Source organism: Schistocerca piceifrons, chromosome 6 (assembly GCF_021461385.2).
Source record: "Schistocerca piceifrons isolate TAMUIC-IGC-003096 chromosome 6, iqSchPice1.1, whole genome shotgun sequence".
Taxonomy (NCBI): domain Eukaryota; kingdom Metazoa; phylum Arthropoda; class Insecta; order Orthoptera; family Acrididae; genus Schistocerca; species Schistocerca piceifrons.
This window is the reverse complement of record NC_060143.1, coordinates 91,758,174-91,780,414: the sequence shown is the minus strand read 5'-3', so window position 1 is coordinate 91,780,414 and position 22,241 is coordinate 91,758,174. Positions and strand designations below refer to the sequence as shown.

At 43.4% G+C, this 22,241-nt stretch overlaps 1 protein-coding gene across 1 annotated transcript in view; it reads left to right on the top strand.

Annotated features, from left to right (window-relative positions):
• LOC124803013 (endoplasmic reticulum lectin 1) overlaps positions 1 to 22,241 on the top strand; it is a 102,281-nt gene that overhangs the window by 59,172 nt on the left and 20,868 nt on the right. The window contains exons 6-7 of the mRNA XM_047264119.1: positions 11,995 to 12,115; positions 20,561 to 20,614. Of these exons, the coding sequence (XP_047120075.1) occupies positions 11,995 to 12,115; positions 20,561 to 20,614 (175 nt within the window). The remainder of the gene's footprint in view (positions 1 to 11,994; positions 12,116 to 20,560; positions 20,615 to 22,241) is intronic.

Below are 22,241 nucleotides of genomic sequence, written 5' to 3'. Positions count from 1 at the left end.
TTGAGAAAGTCATATCCCTGGCGGAGTAATTTGTTGATGTTTTCGAGGCCAGGATAATAATGGGTGACAAGGGGGATACTTCTGTGTGGTCTGGGGGTAGGAACATTGTTGTTGGATGGGGAGGAATGTATTGCTCGGGAAATCTGTTTGTGGACAAGGTCTGCAGGATAGTTGCGGGAGAGGAAAGCACTGGTCAGGTTATTGGTGTAGTTGTTGAGGGATTCGTCACTGGAGCAGATACGTTTGCCACGAATACCTAGGCTGTAGGGAAGGGAGCGTTTGATGTGGAAAGGATGGCAGCTATCAAAGTGAAGGTACTGTTGTTTGTTTGTGGGTTTGATATGGACATAGGTGTGGATGTGAGCTTCAACAAGATGAAGGTCAACATCTAGGAAGGTGGCTTGGGTTTTGGAGAAGGACCAGGTGAAATTCAGATTCGAAAAGGAGTTGAGGTTATGGAGGAAATTAAGGAGTGTTTCTTCACCATGAGTCCAGACCACAAAGATGTCATCTATAAACCTATACCAGGCCAGGGGAAGCAGCTGTTGGGTCTTCAGGAAAGCCTCCTCCATGCGGCCCATGAAGAGGTTGGCATAGGAGGGAGCCATCCTGGTTCCCATGGCCGTTCCCCTGATTTGTTTGTAGGTCTGGCCTTCAAAAGTGAAGTAATTATGGGTGAGGATGAAGTTGGTAAGTGTGATAAGGAACGAGGTTTTTGGAAGATCTTCGGGTGGGCGTTGGGAGAGGTAGTGCTCAAGGGCAGAGAGACCATGGGTATGTGGGATGTTTGTGTAAAGGGATGTAGCATCTATGGTGACAAGAAAGGTTTCAGGTGGGAGAGGAGTGGGAATGGATTTGAGGCGTTCTAGGAAGTGGTTTGTGTCTTTGATGTAGGATGGGAGTCTGCGGGTGATAGGTTGTAGGTGCTGGTCTACCAGAGCTGAGATACGTTCGGTTGGGGATTTGAAGCCTGCTACAATGGGACGGCCAGGATGGTTCTCTTTGTGGATTTTGGGTAATAGGTAGAAGGTAGGGGTACGTGGCTCAGGTGGAGTGAGTAAGTCTATGGAAGCCGTTGTGAGGCCTTGTGAGGGACCTTGGATTTTTAGGATTTTTTGCAGCTCAGTCTGGATGGAGGGAATGGGATCCTGGGTAACAGCTTTGTAGGTTGAGGTGTCAGAGAGTTGCCGCAGTCCTTCTGCCACATACTCCACACGGTCAAGTACGACAGTTGTGGAGCCTTTATCCGCCGGGAGGATGACAATAGAGTGGTCTATTTTCAGCTCTTTAATGGCACGGGATTCAGCTGGGGTGATGTTGGGGGTTGTCGGGATGTTCTTCAAGGAGGACTGGGAGGCAACACTGGATGTGAGGAATTCCTGAAATGTCTGCAAGGGATGGTTTTGGGGGAGGGGAGGAGGATCCCTTTGAGAAGGCAGTCGGAGCTGTTCTAGACAGGGTTCAACACTGGGTCTAGTACTTGGGGGGGGCTGTGTTTGGGTAGTGAAGTGATATTTCCAGCTATGGTTCTGGGTGAATGAGAGGAGATCTTTAACCAGGGCAGTGTGATTGAATTTAGGTGTGGGGCTAAAGGTTAAGCCTTTTGATAGAACAGATGTCTCTGGAGGAGAGAGGGATCTGGATGAGAGGTTTAGGACTGAATTGGGACTGGTGATATGTGGCATTTGACTGTGGTTATAGTTGAGAACACAACAGAACCTTCAACAAACCCCCCTCATAGCCAACAAACCTAGCCTAGCCACCCTACTCAATCTCCCCATCCCAGCACATACCCCACACAGACCAAATCTCAACTATAACCACAGTCAAATGCCACATATCACCAGTCCCAATTCAGTCCTAAACCTCTCATCCAGATCCCTCTCTCCTCCAGAGACATCTGTTCTATCAAAAGGCTTAACCTTTAGCCCCACACCTAAATTCAATCACACTGCCCTGGTTAAAGATCTCCTCTCATTCACCCGGAACCTCAACTGGAAATATCACTTCACTACCCAAACACAGCCCCCCCCAAGTACTAGACCCAGTGTTGAACCCTGTCTAGAACAGTTCCGACTGCCTTCTCAAAGGGATCCTCCTCCCCTCCCCCAAAACCATCCCTTGCAGACATTTCAGGAATTCCTCACATCCAGTGTTGCCTCCCAGTCCTTCTTGAAGAACATCCCGACAACCCCCAACATCACCCCAGCTGAATCCCGTGCCATTGAAGAGCTGAAAATAGACCACTCTATTGTCATCCTCCCGGCGGATAAAGGCTCCACAACTGTCGTACTTGACTGTGTGGAGTATGTGGCAGAAGGACTGCGGCAACTCTCTGACACCTCAACCTACAAAGCTGTTACCCAGGATCCCATTCCCTCCATCCAGACTGAGCTGCAAAAAATCCTAAAAATCCAAGGTCCCTCACAAGGCCTCACAACGGCTTCCATAGACTTACTCACTCCACCTGAGCCACGTACCCCTACCTTCTACCTATTACCCAAAATCCACAAAGAGAACCATCCTGGCCGTCCCATTGTAGCAGGCTTCAAATCCCCAACCGAACGTATCTCAGCTCTGGTAGACCAGCACCTACAACCTATCACCCGCAGACTCCCATCCTACATCAAAGACACAAACCACTTCCTAGAACGCCTCAAATCCATTCCCACTCCTCTCCCACCTGAAACCTTTCTTGTCACCATAGATGCTACATCCCTTTACACAAACATCCCACATACCCATGGTCTCTCTGCCCTTGAGCACTACCTCTCCCAACGCCCACCCGAAGATCTTCCAAAAACCTCGTTCCTTATCACACTTACCAACTTCATCCTCACCCATAATTACTTCACTTTTGAAGGCCAGACCTACAAACAAATCAGGGGAACGGCCATGGGAACCAGGATGGCTCCCTCCTATGCCAACCTCTTCATGGGCCGCATGGAGGAGGCTTTCCTGAAGACCCAACAGCTGCTTCCCCTGGCCTGGTATAGGTTTATAGATGACATCTTTGTGGTCTGGACTCATGGTGAAGAAACACTCCTTAATTTCCTCCATAACCTCAACTCCTTTTCGAATCTGAATTTCACCTGGTCCTTCTCCAAAACCCAAGCCACCTTCCTAGATGTTGACCTTCATCTTGTTGAAGCTCACATCCACACCTATGTCCATATCAAACCCACAAACAAACAACAGTACCTTCACTTTGATAGCTGCCATCCTTTCCACATCAAACGCTCCCTTCCCTACAGCCTAGGTATTCGTGGCAAACGTATCTGCTCCAGTGACGAATCCCTCAACAACTACACCAATAACCTGACCAGTGCTTTCCTCTCCCGCAACTATCCTGCAGACCTTGTCCACAAACAGATTTCCCGAGCAATACATTCCTCCCCATCCAACAACAATGTTCCTACCCCCAGACCACACAGAAGTATCCCCCTTGTCACCCATTATTATCCTGGCCTCGAAAACATCAACAAATTACTCCGCCAGGGATATGACTTTCTCAAGTCAAGCCCTGAAATGAGATCATCCCTTGACAAAATTCTCCCCACACCACCCAGAGTTGCCTTTCGTCGCCCCCCTAACCTCCGTAACATCCTTGTTAAACCCTACAATATTCCCAGACTACCTTCTCTACCCAGCGGTTCCTACCCCTGTAACCGACCCCGCTGCAAAACCTGCCCCATGCATCCGCCCACAACCACCTACTCCAGCCCCGCTACTGGTAAAACATACACAATTCAAGGCAGGGCTACGTGTGAAACTACACATGTCATTTATCAACTGACATGCCTGCACTGCACAGCCTTTTACATCGGCATGACAACAACCAAACTGGCTGAGCGCATGAACGGACACAGACAATCTGTCCGCCTAGGAGATGCCCAATACCCAGTAGCGGAGCATGCCCTCCAGCATAATTCTAGGGACCTAGGAACCTGCTACACCGTATGTGCCATTTGGCTTCTCCCACCCAACACCAGTCCCTCTGAACTGCGGAGATGGGAACTTGCACTCCAACACATCCTTTCATCCCGCCATCCCCCTGGACTGAACCTACGTTAAACAACCTCACTCCCATTCACTCTTCAGTGTTCTCCTCTTTCCCTTTCCTCTTTAGCCATTCACGCATCTTTTCATCCTACGTAGTTGTGTTTATCTTTATACTATATACCTCTTTACTTCTGTATGCATCCTCTTTGGTTGAAGCTGGCACAGTACTTACAGTAGAATATCTTTGGCTTCCCTCTGACAACCATGCCTCCATCCTTGCCACCCTCCCTGTTTACCTTTCCCTGTTGCTTCATAACCTGGGTTGTGAGTAACTGAATCCACTTTCCCTTCTTCCCTTTCTTCCCCTCTCTCCTCCCTGATGAAGGAACAAAGTTCCGAAAGCTAGGAATGTAAATTTTCAGTTCTGTTTTATGTGTATCTATCGGCTGTACTGAGCTGAGGTAAGTACTGGCCAGCCCCTCTATCTCTTTGTTAGTATGAATTTTAAGCCATTTTAACTTTTCACCTGGTTGCATAAACGAGTACGAATGTTTAGCTGTTTTAACCTTTCAAAATTAGATTTATATACCACCTGAAGTACACACACACATACTTGACACCTCAAAACAAACACCTCCAAATGGTTTAAACGATTATTCTGTAATAATGTTGTTACAATGTATATTTTTTGCACCTTGCGATTATGTCTTCTCTTCTGCTGTACGAACCTTGCACCCAGCTGATTCCAGACGCCATATTTGTTTACAAATGTGGCAGTATACATGTGAAGTGTTACGACAGAAAAAGGAACCTGTGACCACTGGAGGTACTCTAGTTTACTTATTAAAGTTTACCATTAAATATCAGTTTAATTCTTTGTCAAAAGTTATCCAAAACCATATTCTGAAATAGTGTCTTGTTTCTCCACTAGGCAGTGCCACAAGTTCCTCCAAATGTCGTAACACAACATACACACATATGTAATACTAACTAATGTAAATCCACCCGATGATGGAGGTTTAAACCTTTGAAACGCGTCGTGGAAAAAATAAAACGGTGACTGGTAACAGTAAACTTGTTGTTTCATTTAAAGTCCTCGGCATTGTTTAGAATCATTTTTTGATTGATTAACAATTAAAATTGCTGAGGTGCGATAGACACAATAATTTTTATTGTGCCTATCATGGCTCAGCATCTCCGCTATATTGTGAGTAGCAACTTTCCTTCTCTCGTATTGTTACATTCCATCCTGGATTTTCCATTTTGTAACAATTAAAATTGACATATAAAAACTGAAAATACATACATGAACGTGTGCTTGCTCCAGAACAGCTAGTACACTACGATATTAGTATGTGTCTGTTATTTTATTCGAGTATAACTTCTCGAATACGAAATTACAGCAATCCATTTTCATATTTTATTAATTACTAGAGGTTCCTTTCATGAAAAATTTTCCCTTCATTTACAGAGCTTCTACACATTAGTGTAATTAAGATTCCATAATTATTTTCTTTGTAACTTTTCCGCAAGTACATATCTCCATATAGCTCTATGTCAGAAATTACTGTTTATGGTTAAAATTTACGTGTTTAAATGGGTTTTAATTAGACTGTTATGTTTCAACTTGTAGAAAAGAATAGATATATATTGAATGTAATTATAAACTATATTCGGTTTGTGGTGCTTTGGAGCTGGCACTCAGGGGCCATGATGAATCTGGTGCCTCTCAAAATAAGGTTTTTTTTTTTTTCACAAGCTAATTCAGTTCAGCGCAGAACAGGGTAAAGAGCTTAAGTTTATCTCATTCAAGCATCAGTGTTCAAAGGCATTGCAGAACAAACTACTGCAATTTACGTTGGAAGTGTACCATGATGAAGGTCGTAAAGAAATAAAACATGCTAATTATGTTGCAATAATCGTGAATGAAATCACAGATGTGTCTTGCGGATTTCAGTTGGTTATTGTTTTGCATTATGTTGTTGAGGGAAAATCTGCTGAAAGATTTTGGAACTTTGTTAATCCAGCAAGTCAGAATGCTCATACAGTAGCTGAGAGTATTCTGAAAGAAATTGAACCATTAATTGGCAATGATCGAGCGTAACTAATAGCTCAGAGTTACGATGGTGCAAACGTTAAGAGTGGTAAGTCGAACGGGGATCAGAAATTAAAGACAAATTCCAAATGCAAACTACATCCATTGTTATAATGTCCACAGCAGCCTCTGTTAATTTCAAAGCTTGCATCTTTTTTTCACTCCTTTGAGGTAATTCTTCTTCTTCTTTTTTTTCCCCCTAACTCGCCAAGAGATCAAAAGTGTTGCAAAGCATTATTCAAATAAGCTTTGCCCGTGTGTGTGACGTGATGGAATTATCATTCGTGAGTAGTAAAAGGTGTTTTTGAAAACAGGAAAAAATCCAATTACTGTTATGGAAATCACTGAAACAAGTGAGAGCATAAAACTATCTCCTACTATTGAAAAAGCTGGTTCATACAAACAGACTGCAAGATAATGAATTCATTTTCTGGCTATCATTTTTCTATAAGATACTGCCTCATGCAAACATACTTTTTTATCAGCTTCAGAAGAAGATAACCGAACCGACCACAGCAATGCAAGTCAACCAGAACATTGAAGCGGTAATGCAAAACATTGACGATGACATTGACTCCATCCTTAAAGAGATGAGTTTGAAAATAATAAAACAATGCCTGCCAAGAAGCCACGGATTCTTGATGGGCATAAAAAAAGAGATTCTTTGAAAGTGTGCGATGTTGTCCTTTCTGAAATAAAATTATGTTTTCAGTTCACTGGACACCTCGTTGCAGCCAACTTACTTGATGTAAATCAGTCTGACAAATACATCAGAGATTTTCCTGACAAATACTTTGAAATTAAGGACACATATATATTTCGGGGGCGCGCGCCGGGGAGGGGAGGGGGGGGGGGGGGACGAAAATTGAAGGGTGAGCATCAAGTCTTCTATGCTAGGCCTGAGTTGAGAGCAGTTGCATTTCTTTCGGTGATTCTAGAGGATGAACTTCATGACACAGTCAACGAGACTGTTTAAAGTTTTGAAACTGCTAACCATGACTCCTGTCTCGACATCAGAATCTGAGTGGTGCGTTTCCGTGCTCAAGAGTATTAAAACATTGCTATGAAACACCATGAAACAAGAATAACTGAGTGCCATAGGGATGCTATACTGTGAAAAGTCATTCATGTGTAAAATTGAACATTTCCATCTGAGATGACGGATTTATTTGCCAACAAGAAGGAACGACGAATCTATGTACAATGTCATTCCTACTAATTATTTAGAAGCTGTCTTCCCACAGTTATGGTGTTTCTGCTTTTGGTAAGTACAATGCTTTTAGTTTTAAATGTTGGTAATTTGAATAATTTGCTTTGCAAAATCCAGATGGTACATCTGTATGATCCTCTCGTAGGAATGATTTTTTCTTTTAAATACGACTTTGAAAACTTCATCTTTATGATTGCTGTCTTCTATTGCCACACCAGATAGGTTGATGAATGACTGAATAGAAGTGTTCAGTCCTCTTTGTGAATTTTCTTAGAACCAGAATTTTCTTAGGTTCTTGACAAGATCTTTCGCTAAAGTTTGATGGTGCTAGTTTTTGTAGGCTTTGCGCATCAATCTTTTTATACACAAATTTCTTCAAACTTTTGCATGTCATCATTTCTGTGTTCTTTATTGAATAGAGAATGGAACAGTCTGTGTTTCCTGAACATTTTCTGAATTTTGTTATCAAACCATCATGAATCTTTTCATCCTTAATCAACAAACTCAATACATACTTCTCCAGAGCGCAATTTACAATCAGTTTATACTTTGCCCGTAATTCCTATGCTTCCATCATACTGGGAAATACCCATCCATTATCTAAGTATGCTGCTAACAACAGCTTATCTGCTCTTACCAGCATGAAAACTCTTTTAGCCGTATTGATGGAAGGATGTGCTGCTAGATATGCTACTAGTAGGCTTGATCAGCACACGAGTATTACAGAAATGCTTCATGGACTCAAATGGGAATTCCTGCAGGGAAGACTATGTTCTATTTGCGAGCTGCTGTTGAGGAAATTTAGAGAATTAGCATTTGAGGTCAATTACAGAATGATTCTATTGCTGCCAAAATACATTTTGCATAAGAACCATGAAGATAAGATGAGAGAAATTAGGACTTGTATGGAGACTTATAGACAGTCATTTTTTCCTCGCTCTGCTTGCGGATGGAACAGTCAAGGAAATGACTAGTAGAAGTACAAGGTACCCTCTGGCATGCACCATACAATGGCTTTTGGAGTATGTATGTAGATGAGGATTTATTAACTTTAGTAACTATTGTTGCTGCGATGATGATCATGGTCACTAATCCTGTATCTGTATTTCCACTGTCAGTAAGGACAGGCCCTTATGTAGGTACAAGATCTAAAATATATACAATTATTTACATTCTCCCAGAAACTTTCCTTACCATATTTAGTGACAGTGTGGTAGATGACTTCAGTAGGTGCACAGCTGAATGGCATAACCACTTTGAATGTTTGACTTTGCTGTGATAATATTCATCCAAGTTTTTGAAAGAAAAACAGTCTCAGTCGCAAGGGAAACAATACTTTAATTGACGTGTGAAGACCATTGTGTGCCCCTTACATACATCAGGATCAGCTGAAAAAGCTGTGCTGGTGTAGGAACACACTTGGAGCTTTTCAGATCATGTAGTACAATCTGTACACTAAGCAGTAACTTGTTTCAATCAGAGTTACAAATTCTCATACAAAACGCATAACATTCGTGCTGTGGGGTGACTAGTTATTGCTTAGTGTACGTATTGTGCTACATGGGTTCAAACCCTGTAAGTGTAGTCTACTTTTTCAACTGACCTCCATTTGTAAGTCATGCACAGCAGTCCCCACAGATGTGTTGAATGCAAATTTTCTGATGATGCCCCAGAAGGATGAACCATGTGAATAAAAGTATTGTTTCCCCTGCAACCAAGACTGTTTTTCTTTTGAAATACTACCCACGGTTGCTTTGCCAGGTACACCATGGAGTGGGAAGAACTACCCACGGTTGCTGTACCAGGTACACCATGGAGTGGGAAGAATTTTTCATTCAAGATTGTGTGGTTTTCCTTTCATTGGCCTAGGAAATGTAGAATCATTTTCAAATTTTATTTTTGGTATTATTGTTCTGTGAATCTGTTCTGCGATTTGGGGTTTCACATCACGTTTAGTGTCAGTTAATGAATCTCTCTGTTTCACTTCTGGTTACTCCCCTTCCACTCATTCTGTGCAGTATGTTTTGTGCTTGCCGTTTCCGTTTTCAGTACAGTATAATATTTTTCGAACTCCATCAATTGCTGAGTGACAGTAGAAAAGAAAGCTTTTGTGAAAAGCAAAATTGGTTAATGTTGAATATAAATTCAATCTTTTCTGACAGTATGTATCAAAATGCAGCAGTGTATGGAATTAAATTGTTGACAATAAACAGTGCAGACAAGAAGAGAAACGAAACTTCTGAAAAGTGATCCTACAGAAAAATGCTAGAGAAGATGCAGGACTGGATCAAATGAGGGGAAAGAAAAAAATTTGTGGCACAATTTGGCTAAAAGGAGGGATAGGTTGATAGGATGCTTCCTGATACGTTGAAGAACTGCCAATTTGGTAATCGAGGGAATTGGAGGAGGGAGTGGTAAAAATTGTAGAGAGACCAAGCCCTGATTACAGTAAATAGATTTAAGTGGATGTAGACTGCAGAAGTTATGCATATATGAAGAGGCTTGCGCAGTACCAACAAGCATGGAGAGCTGTATCAGATCAGTATTTGTATAGAAAATCACAACAACTACAATAAACTGAAGATCTCATAAGAATTTTGCATTGAAATGTTGCAGTTTAGATATCTGACAATACTTGTGTGGAATATTATTTTCCAGCATTAGAGTAATAGAAAATGCAGATAGTTTAATGTTAGTCACCTCAGAGGGCTCCAGCAAAACATGCTGCACCTGGATAGACTGTTCCATTTGCCATTGAGTGAAGTCATAAAACCAGCTGCAAAATTATGAAGTCAGTCTTGTAGTTATCATCAGGGAGGAGATTGTGAATAATATCTTTGAGGTATTAGGAACACTAAGGTTATTTGTTATGCTGTGTAGGATCTTGAGTGTTTTGTATCGTCTTTGAATATTTCAATCAGATTTTGAAGAAGTTGGTATTGGTCCTCTGTTGTCCACCCCATCCTCCACACTTAGCAACATTATTTTTTGTGTGCACATGATTTTAACAGGTGACACAATGCTAAAACATATAAAACTCTAAGCAGAGGTAAGTTTCCATAGACAACTTGGAAACAACAGGTGGTGTGTTTTTCTTTCTGACATAGGTACATTCATTGCAGTTTTGTCCACCCTTGGTTTTTCTTTCTTTCTTTCTTTCTTTCTTCTTCTTCTTCTTCTTCTTCTTCGTGTTGAAATCATGGAATAAAATAAGTTAAGACACAAAACAGACAAGTTTGTTTTCATTGAAATTGTTCCCTGTCTTGCATTCTGGGATAAAGAAATCACAGCTGGCGAACGGCACTTTCTCACTGAAGCCAGACGCAGATTTACACAGTACAGACGCAGATTTACACAGTACATGGTCAGTAAACCATGGATCACATCTGAGAAATGATGAACTTTGACAAGGGAATCAAATCCTTTCCAGATACATTGTTATGAAGCTTATGGCATCAGTCTTTAGAGGTGGGAGGAATGTGACAACAAATAATTTTTTCACATCTTTGCACAAGGCTGAAATATTGAAGAGTAAGGGTATAATCTTGGGGGGACAGTGACCCATTTGAGAAGGGAGATGACAACATCAGTAAGAATGTCAAATGCACCACTATATGAAACTACAGTGATGAAGCATCGATAGACAACCTCGCCTTTTTATCAAGGCAAGAAAAAGAAAAATTTTCTTTTTTGTGGTACCCATCAGTCAATTGTACAAATTTGAAATTGTCTGAAACATCTTCTAAGAATGTAAAATTTCGTAAGAAAATGAAATATGAAGTGATTATACTGGTCAGATGGCTAGAAAATATTAACTGACAGCAGCTACATTGAGATGGCCGGTACAAGCGTTTCGCTATATTTGACTTCACTCGAGAAAATGCATGAATTATTTATGGAGCAGTTACAGGAAAAGTAATTAGTTGTAAGCCGTTTCTATAGCATCATATCGAAGAACAAAGATATGGACATATGGAAAATAGGTGCCAAATATTATTTCACACATCAGCATTAGGTTAAACAATGAAGACAAACTTGTGAGTAATAAACATACTGTCAAAATGCAAGAATTATATGATTATTAACAATTTAATTTTTATTGTATCCTTATCTCTAAATGAAGCTCACAAATAAAAACAATAAATACAAATGAAAATAATGTGAGACTTCAGTCTGAATGTTGTTTATATGTTCCTTTTTGGGTTGTTAAGTAGCTTGTACAGTTTAATTAGTAATTTTAGTTGTGGTATGGTTGCATGTTTGCTTCTATGTGTAATGTAACTTTTAAGTGACACTTGAAAATCAAGGTTATCAGAATCATTCCAAACTTGCAAAACATTGCCTTATTGATTAGTGACTGAATTAAATCAAAAGGAAAATCCACTTCAGAGAACTGTAAAATTATAGAGGCAGATTGTACTTCCCATCAGGAGGCATAATTTCTGTGTTGCCGATACACACACACAAAAACAAAAAGAATATCGTAGCCTTCAGAGAGGAAAGAGGGAGAGTTTTGGAAAGGTTAGAGAGGAAAGGCAGGTTATTTTTAGACTGCAGTGTAAGGGGACCAACCTGCTGTGAGGATGAGGGAAACGAAAATTATTAGCAACTGGCCATAGACATTTTAAAAACACAGGCTTATTATTTGTGTTATATAGTTACTAAATGCGCTTTTGCTTTCTTACAGACCACAGCGTTCTGGAGAAAACGTCATCAATTGTCTCCCAGTGGAAGGTTCTCCCATCAAACCTAAAGACCTGATGATGCATGAAGCTGAGAGCATAAAATTCAGACACCAGAAAGTTATAGTAAGTTTGACCTAGAATCCCACTTAATGAAACACCAGATTGTATGTTTGTTTGTTTGGTAATATGAGTGTGCCATATTTTCATTAGAGAAATGCATGATCACGTTAAATCACTCACTCACCATAATTATAGCACTACAGGTCACAACTTTTCAAGTAATTTGCTTACTTCGCCATCCCCCGCCCCCCCCCCCCCCCCCCCCCCCGCCCCCCTCTGTGTGCCCTTTCAGAATTGCATGTTTTGGTAGTAGCTCATTTAACTGGAATCACACCATGTCGAAAGAAGCATGTTGGTAGGAGGTAGTTGCAGGTTTGATGTTATAGGTATTCAAAATGTTGTGCACAATGGTTTCCTCTAGTATCTTTGTGTGTTATGCCTCTTCATTTGCTGCCTGGTGAAATAATACAGGCGTTCGCAACAGGTGCAGATAGCACACATGCCAATAAATGACTCCACATTCTAATTTGTTGAATAAGATGCCTGCATATAGCAAATTTTACCTTTATATTAGGATTATTCATGACTCTTTAATGTTCTTTTAATATTCAGCCCTCCTCAGGAAAAAAGTTGAGTGAATCTCATCTATCAATTCTCATAGATCTTTCATTTCCACCTTGTCCACATCCCACTGTACATGTTGAATTATTGTCGTATATAAGCTGAAGCGCCAAAGAAACTGGTATAGGCACGTGTATTCAAATACAGAGATATGTAAACAGGCAATATACGGCACTGTGGTCGGCAACGCATATATAAGACAGTGCCTGGCACAGTTGTTAGATAGGTTACTGCTGCTACAATGGCAGGTTATCAAGATTTAAGTGGGTTTGAACGTGGTGTTGTAGTCGGCAGATGAGCGATGGGATACAGCATCTCAGAGGTAGCAATGAAGTGGGGATTTTCCCATACAAAAATTTCATGAGTGTACCATGAGCATTAGGAATGCGGTAAAACATCAAATGTCCAACATCGCTGTGCTCGGAAAAAGAACCTGCAAGAATGGGACCAACAACAACTGAAGAGAATCGTTCAGTGTGAGAGAAGTGCAACCCTTCTGCAATTTGATGCAGGTTTCAATGCTGGGCCATCAATGAGTGTCATCATGCAAACCATTCAACGAAACATCATCAATGTGGGCTTTTGGAGCCGGGCCTCAGGTACCATTGATGACTGCACGGCACAAAACTTTACACCTCACCTTGGCGCGTTAACACCGACATTAGATTGTTGATGATTGGAAGCACGTTGCCTGGTCTGATGAGTCTCATTTCAAACTGTATCAAGCGGATGGAAGTGGACGGGTATGGCGATGACCTCATGAATCCATGTCAGCTTCAGGCTGGTGGAATCTCTGTAATGGTGTGCAGTTGGAGTGATATGGGACCCCTGGTATGTCTAGATACGACTCTGACTTGTGACACGTACATAAACATTCTGTCTAATCACCCACATCCATTCATGCCCATTGTGCATACCGATGGACTTGGACTATTCCAGCAGGACAATGCAACACCCCACATGTCAGGAATTGCTACAGTGTGGCTTCAGGAACACTCTTCTGAGTTTAAATACTTCTGCTGGCCCCCAAATTCCCCAGACATGAACATTATTGAGCATATTTGGAAAGCCTTGCAACGTGCTTTTCAGGAGAGATCTCCATCCCTCGTACTTACGGATTTTTTGGGCAGCCCTGCAGGATTCATGGTGTCACGTCCCTCCAGCACTACTTCAGACATTAGCTGAGTCCATGCTATGTCATGTTGCGACACTTCTGCGTGTTCGCGGGGGCCCTACATGATATTAGGCAGATGTACCAGTTTCTTTGGCTTTTCAGTGTACTTTTTCTCAAGTCAGTATCCCTTTTTCTTAACACATTCTAATCACACAAGGATGAATGAGGTTTCATTGGAAATGTTTTTTAACTGGCTTCTGACATTGCAAAGAAATTTTGCGCTAAAACTATTTGTGGAAAATTTTAAAATACGAGAGAGACTCTGCCTGTTGTACAAGTTGACCTTTCTAATGAATGTACTTTCTTAAATGATAAATGTATTTATCATTGTCGCCATGAATAAAAATTTATCTATTGCTACTATAGCCTAACGTGTTCACTATAGTTGAAAATATTTGCCGAGTTATACTTACAGGTTACGTGCCCCTTCTGATAACCCCTGACCTAAGTGTGTCACAGAAACCCTGACCAACATCTAGAATGCAAAATACATTTTTGGACACGTGGAAATGTTTATAGAAAGATGTATCTCAAATTCATGATTGTTATTTCACGTTGTTCGGTTCATTGTTAAAGATGTTTTCATTCCAACAACTATGCTTGTCTCAGTGACTACACTTGTTCCAGATACTATCATTATTTAAAGTGTGAAAGTTTCGCATGAGTCCTGCAGTAGCCACCCAAAAGATCGCGGGAGGTGCACATCGGCACGGCGCATCACGAACGGTAGTTGCCGCAAGTAGAGTTTGGTCCACCAGAGGGCACGCGAGAATTCGGCCGAGACCTCTGCCGCCGGAACAACAACAACAACTCAGGCAGCATGGGCCGTGCCCAGTCAGTTCACATCGGGCCTGCCTAGGAGACAGTTCCTGGTCTACGCTATGTTAAGTGCGATGGAAACGTGAACTGTGTTACTACACAATTGGTGACGAGTAGGGTCGTTCTTTCGCGTGTTGCGTTGTTGTTCCAGTTTCGCAGCTTATCCACGGCATGGAGGATTTAGTGTTGGTTTTGGTTGAGCAGCAGACGGAGCTCATGGCTACCATGAAACAAGTGCTTCCAGCGTTGCTCTCCATGCAGTCTGCTCCAGCACCGTTCCCTCCTCCCTTTCCCCAGTATGACGAGATGGCGGAGGATTGGGACGCATATGAACATCGCCTTCGGCAACATGTCCAGGCATTTCATGTTGCCGATGCGGAGGTATGTCATGCTCTTTTGTTGTCTTGGATATCTCCCTCGCTGTATCAAGTTTTGCGGCAGCTAGCGCCGTTGCAGGAACCCTCGTCCTTGTCTTTTGACGCATTGTGTTCATTGCTGTCTTCATATTTTCGCCGCTGCGCATGTTGTGGCGGCTAGGGTAAAGTTCTATCAATGCAAGAAGCAGCCCCATCAGTCTTACCGGGCATGGGCCGCTACCCTGCACGGCCTTAGTCGCAAGTGTCATTTTGTCACGGAACAGTCGCAAGAGTCGTATGCCCACATTATGGTGCGCGACGTCATTGTTCGTTCGGCCCCTGATAGGGAGGTCCGGCAACGGGTCCTGCAGTTAGAAGACTCTTCCCTTGAGGAAGTCCTGTCCATTGTTCAATCGTATGAAGTCTCTCATGCCGCAGGTCAGCAGTTGGAAGCGTGGTGCGACGTCGTGGCGGTTCAGGGTGGCACGGCCGCGTCCACTGCGTCCGGGGTGGACGACGTGCGAGCGGTACAATCCGGCCGTTACGGCCGCTCCCGCATGGCACGTAAACAGAGTTCTGGCTGCCAGCCCCTGTTACCGTCCTGTGCATAATCCTGATCGGTCAGAGTGTCCCCAGCATTGGGCCATTTGTCGCAAAAAAGGACACATTGCTAAAGTTTGCCGCTCAGCCCCAAAAGAATCGAAGGAAGCAGGTACAGAGGACATGGACATTGATAATCAGGAAGTTTCATCGGGCCAGGCTCCCAACGCATCGACACACAAACTCTTTATTGAGGTGTCTGTTCGGTCGCGTCGATTACAACTGCAAGTAGATACGGGTGCGACAGTTTCTTTGTTGAATTCACAAACTTACTCCGGCCTTGGGTCGACCCCGTTGGCGCCAGTTTACCGGTGTCTACGCGGTTATGGTAAACAGTTCATTCCCCTACTGGGTCAATTCACTACCGACGTGACTTACAAATCAATCACTCGGCCTATTACTTTTATTGTCAGTGATGCGAGCTCCGCTAATCTTTTTGGCTTGGATGCCTTTCAAGCTTTCGGTTTTTCTATCGCTGACACCATACAGTTGGTCTCCAAAGACGTTCCCTATCAATCATTGGAATCTTTGATCTCTGACTTTCCGGATATCTTTGAGGAGGGCATGGGGCGTGTTTCAGACTTTGAAGCTCACTTAACGTTGAAGGCGTTGCCCACGTTTTCTACGCACGAGGCAGATCCCCCTGGCTCTCCTCCTCAGGTAAAAGAAGAGCTCGACTGGCTGACAGCCCTCGGGGTCGTTCTTCCCATTTCTTCTAGTGAGTGGGCTTCGCCCTCATTATTGTCAGGAAACCCTCGGGAAAATTACGTCTTTGTGGCGATTTCAAGGCCACCATTAATTCCCAATTGGTGGTGGACACCTATCCTTTGCCTCGTGCTGATGAATTGTTCTCCGCCATGGCAGGAGGCCAATATTTCTCGAAAATCGATCTTTCGGAGGCTTATCATCAGATACCACTTGATGAGGACTCCAAACGGCTGGCGGTCATCAACACTCCGTTTGGCCTTTACCAATACCAGCGGTTGGCCTTCGGAATATCCAGTGCCCCGGCGATATTCCAGCGTTATCTTGAGCACGTCACGTCGACTATCTCTCATTGTATTAATTACCTGGACAACATAATTGTCACAGGCCGCAGCACGAAGGAACACTTGCACAACCTTCGCACCCTCTTTCTCAAATTCAGGTCCGTGGGCTTGCGTTGCAACCTGCGTAAGTCAAATTTCTTCCAACCGTCCATTGAGTATGTGGGCTACACCATCTCTTGGCACGGCGTCCAGCCGCTAGGAAGTCTGGTCCAAGGTATCGTCGACCTTCCATGGCCCGCTTCGCTGAAGGAGTTACAAGCTTTTTTAGGCAAGATTGCCTATTACCACCAGTTCATTCCCAGGGCTTCCACTGTCACCCGTCCCCTGTACTGCCTTCTGCGCAAGGGTGTTCCTTTTGATTGGTCGCCTGCATGTGAGTGAGCGTTCACTTCATTGAAGGGCCTTGTCACATCAGCACCTTGTTTGGCTACTTTTGACCTCCATAAGCCGTTGGTCCTGACTACCGATGCTTCGCAGTATGGGGTGGGGGCGGTCTTGGCCCATCGCAACGCGGATGGTTCCGAGCAGCCACTGGCATTTGCGTCTAAAACTCTTCATCCCGCGCAAGCCCATTACTCCCATGTGGAAAAAGAGGCTTTGGCCATTGTCTATGCTGTTACCAAGTTTCACCCTTTCTTGTATGGCACAAAGTTTCAGTTAATCACTGACCATAAGCCGTTAATATCGTTATTTGGCCCGCCTCTCAGATTCTGGATAGGGTGGCCCACAGACTACAGCGCTGGGCCTTGTTCCTCTCTAAGTACCATTATGACATTAATTTTCGCCCTACCGGACAGCTTCCCAACGCAGACGCTCTTTCTCGTCTTCCGGTGGGCCTGGATCCTAAGTTTGATCGAGAGGAGATTATGTGTTTTCATTTGGATGTGGCGTCCCGCCAAGCGGTTGATGGCTTTCTGATCACTAGTTCTCGAGTTGCCAGGGAAACGGCAGCTGACCTGGTTCTCCGGCAAGTCGTTCGCCTCATTCAGCAGGGGTGGTCATCCCAACCTCCAGGCCGGGCCTCGGACCCTCTTCGTAATTATTTTGTTCTACGAGACCACCTCTCCATCTTGGAAGGAGTTCTCCTTCTGGCTACCGATGATACAGCTCCTCGCGTGGTTGTTCCTGCAAGTTTGCGTAGGGAAGTCCTCACGTTATTACATGAGGGGCACTGGGGTGTTTCCCGTACTAAAACCTTGGCTCGCAGACATGTGTACTGGCCCGGTATTGACAGAGAAATTGAGCACTTGGTGGCCGCCTGTTCCCAGTGTGCGAGCCAACAGGCATCTCCCAGGTCAGCGTTCTCTTCATGGCCGCATGCAACCCAGGCACAAGAATGCGTTCACATCGATTTTGCGGGCCCGTTTCTCAATGGCTTTTGGCTCGTTGTCATTGATGCTGATTCCCGATTTCCATATGTGGTTCGCTGCTCATCAACCACTTCAGAAGTTGCAATCCAGGCACTAGCAAAAAATTTTTCTGTGGAAGGTCTGCCAGTCACCCTGGTCTCGGACAATGGACCTCAGTTTATTTCGCAGACCTTCCAGGATTTTTGTAGGTGCTTCGGTATTCAGCACGTTTGCTCTCCCCCCTTTCATCCACAATTGAATGGGGAAACCAAGTGCATGGTGCGCACATTTAAGACGCAGATGAAAAAGTATGTCCACGAATTTCCTGCAGAGGAGGCGTTGACGTTATTCCTGACGGCATACTGGACCACACCAATGGGAGAACGCAGCCCCGCAGAGCTCCTCCACGGGCGCCAACCTAGGACTCTGCTACACCTCCTCCGGCCTGGTCCTCGCCAGTTTTCGCAAAACGGAGTGCCCGGCTTTCCACCGGATATGTCAGTCTGGGCACGTGGGTTTGATCGCAATCCACATTGGATACTGGCGGCGTTCCTGCGCCGAAATGGCTGCCAGCTCTATACCTTGCAGGTGGGGGACCGGGAGGTACGTCGTCACCAAAATCAGCTATGTCCACATTTGGGCTCCCACCCTCCAACCCCTCGGGCACCGGCTTCCCCATTGCTGGCACCCGTGTTGGTTTCTCAGGGGACGCTACCGCCCCTCCCCCCTGGGACTCCGCCGCACTGCGATGGTTCTCAGCCTTGGCAGCCTCCAGTAGCTCCAGCACCGGCATTGCCATCATTAGAGATGCCCCAGCACGAGCCGGCCCCCCTCGCAGGCCCGGTTTCTCAGGAGGCTGGTTCACCTGTGGTCGTCCCTTCCCCATCGTCCCTGCCACTAGGTCTTTACCCTCCCGAGGTGGACCAGGATCCGGAGTTAGACGGCTTGTCTCCCGTTCTGTCCCGGGCTCCGGTGGTGGGACGACGGGGACCTCTTTGTGTGGGTCACTTCCAGCCGTATTCGAAGGTTCCGGCTCGAGGATTGGCCGATTCCCTCGACTCCAGCCTTCCGATGGACTTGGAGGTCATTGCTCCTGCATGACACTCCACCTTCCAACGCAGTGGATCACAGTGGCTGCACCCCCCGAAGGAGGAGGAGGGGGAGGAGTGCAGTAGCCACCCGAAAGATCGCGGGAGGCGCACATCGGCACAGCGTGTCACGGACGGTAGTTGCCGCAAGTAGAGTCCCGTCCACCAGAGGGTACACGAGAATTCGGCCACGACCTCTGCCGGCGGAACAACAACTCGGGCAGCACGGGCCGTGCCCAGTCAGTTCACATTGGGCCTGCCTAGGAGACAGTTCCTGGTCTACGCTATGTGAAGTGCGACGGAAACGTGAACCGTGTTACTACAAGCCCGTGGCGTTAAATTGTTATATGAACAGCCCCTTCAGTTATGTAACTTTCAGTAAAATGCTATGTATTAAAAATAGTAATGTGTAATGACGCTGAGTGCACAATAGGCTATGTCCTGCAAACAAATAACTATAATTGTAAAAGAACCCAAACTATAGCAAGAGTTTCCTTTTCAGTCATAGGGTAGTTCTTTTCACTGTGGTTCAATAACCTACTCACAAATCCAGTTGTCCTCCAGGCTGCCCCATTGTCTGTTTCACTTAGCTTATATCAAACAATGGAAAATCCGGGATGGAATGTAACAATATTATGAAAAGGAAAGTTACCACTCACCAAATAGCGAAGATGTTAAGTCACAGTTAGGCACAACAAAAAGACTGTCACAAATAAACTTTCGGCCAGTAAGGTCTTCGTCAAAAATAGTTGGTGGGCTTTTTGGGTTGAGTGGGACCAGGCGAAGCAAATGGGGGAGAAATAGTTGAGATTCTGGTGTCCTCACCCTGGATCCAGATTGCAAAGATGTCAGCAGTGAATCTGAACCAGGTGAGGCGTTTAGGATTCTGGGTGTTTAGGAAGTTTTCCTCTAGATGACCCATGAATAGGTTGGCATAGGATGGTGCCAAGTAGGTGCCCATAACCATACACCAGATACAATGGATCAGTGTTTCAAGACAATGTCCTCAATTCTGTAAGAAGAGTGCCCACTATTTATTACCCCATCACATTAGAAGTAACACTCAAAATATAGTTTGCAAAAAGTCCCCTATCAAAAAGACCTGTTGTAACCCCAATCCTTATGTTAGGATGTTCATTCCTGAAATTGGATGCATATCTGACATATTTTACAATGTGCAGAAACTTCCTTGTTTTCATGACTTGTTGGAATTATAGCTGAAGTAATCCTGTCATCAGCTGTATTAACATCATTTTTTTTTAACTTCACAAACTAACTCTCTCTAATTTTTGATAGAGTATAGTAAAGTTAACACAGTTATCGTTAACATTCATTTTATTTACATTATATTAAGTTTTTAATTTTATTTTGACACTTTCTTACATCAACTTTTTTGATTTTTTTTGTTTATTTATTTTATTATTTTAGTGATTATTTTCGTTGTTTTAACAGGATGAAAAGCTGCAGCAACTTTATGCAGTTTTCTCCTTTGACAGAGAAGGACAGGTTGGTGTTCTTGTTAATTATTTTTACTTTCAATGATTGTTATGATGGTTTAAAAATGTTTTGCTTTTCAAAAATAAAATATGCTTATACACAAGCAACGTACAATTCTTGTGTGGTGGACCTGGGACATATCTGTAATACATATCGACCTACAAGTGTCTGCAGAAATTTATCCTGGGGGTGGGGGTTGCGGAGCATGTGGAGGGGGGGGGGGGGGAGGCAGAATGCGAGACGTGCCACAAGAACTAAGCCAGTGTAATGATATTATTGGCTAAGTGAGAGATTTAGCAGAATAACAGGGAATAACTTCTGCGAGTGTATGAAAATGTTGTTATGAATAAAGCCTCTGTACTCCAGTTTCCAGGGAGGGGAGAGGAGGCTGATGTATCTCTTTTTGCCACCCCAGCTCCCCTCTCCCTGTTCTTGCAGATATTACAGGTAGCCCCACTTCCACTCTTTTTTGTGCACACACACACACACACACACACACACACACACACACACACACACAGTTTGTTGACTAGGCGTCACATGTTACGTATAATGTATTCTAAAAATGGATTTATGTGGCTATCTTTCAGTTGTTGCAGACACTGTGTTAGTTCATTCAATAAAATCATTATCCATAAGTCTAAAATTGTCAAACTTGATGTGATGTAATCGTTGTGACTCAGAGCAACTTATAATTATGTATTATGTTTTTTATAATAAATGGCTGCATTGGATCAGAGTTAGATCTGCTGCACTTTGATTTTCAAGCTTGTCTTTTGTTTAGCAGCCTCATTGTTTAGAGCTCAACACTAATTAATTTTCCATTGTTCAGATTCAGGAATGATGTTAATGTACCCAGTTATTAATTTTGTTCACTACATTTATGCCAATATTGCTATTTTGCTTATTGTGACCTAAGAGCTGGATGATTCTCATTGTTTACCATTCCAGGTTTGGTGAATGATAACTCACACATTTGTTCTGTCCATTTATTTATGATTCGCACTTTTCTCTAGTTAAACTAATTTTCAGTAACATCTATTTGTAGGTTAGTCAACATTTACTATCCATAAAGTTCTACAGATCTAATTCCATTAAAATGTAAATGTGTTGTTCTCAGGCATCTACCATCTGGTTAGGAGCATTCTGTTGATTTAGTTGCTCACATTGGACTCCATCTTTGCTTTCTTTGTAATGAATGTGTTTCTATTTGCATTTTTTGCTGTTTGGTGTTGCACTGATTCTAGAAATTTTGCATCTACTGTCTGCCATTTATTTGGATAATTTGATTTTACTGTGCAGTAAATGTGCTGTAATATCCTTGTTCTTTTATTTGGTATTACGTTGGTAAAATTGTGGTGATAAATTTATCTTATGTTAGTTATTTGTTTTAGATATGTTTGAATTATTTAGGAGCAGCACACTGTTTGTATGCTGGAGAAGCATTTTCATTTTTTAACTGTATTATGAAAAGGATAGAGTGCTACTAACCACACAGAGAAGATGTCGAGTCACAGACAGGCTCAACCAAAATAGTACTATACATTTGAGTTTTTGGCTGAAGACCTCCTTCTACAGTAGAAAACACATGCACATGTTCATTCAAGCACAAAACACACACACACATGACCACTGT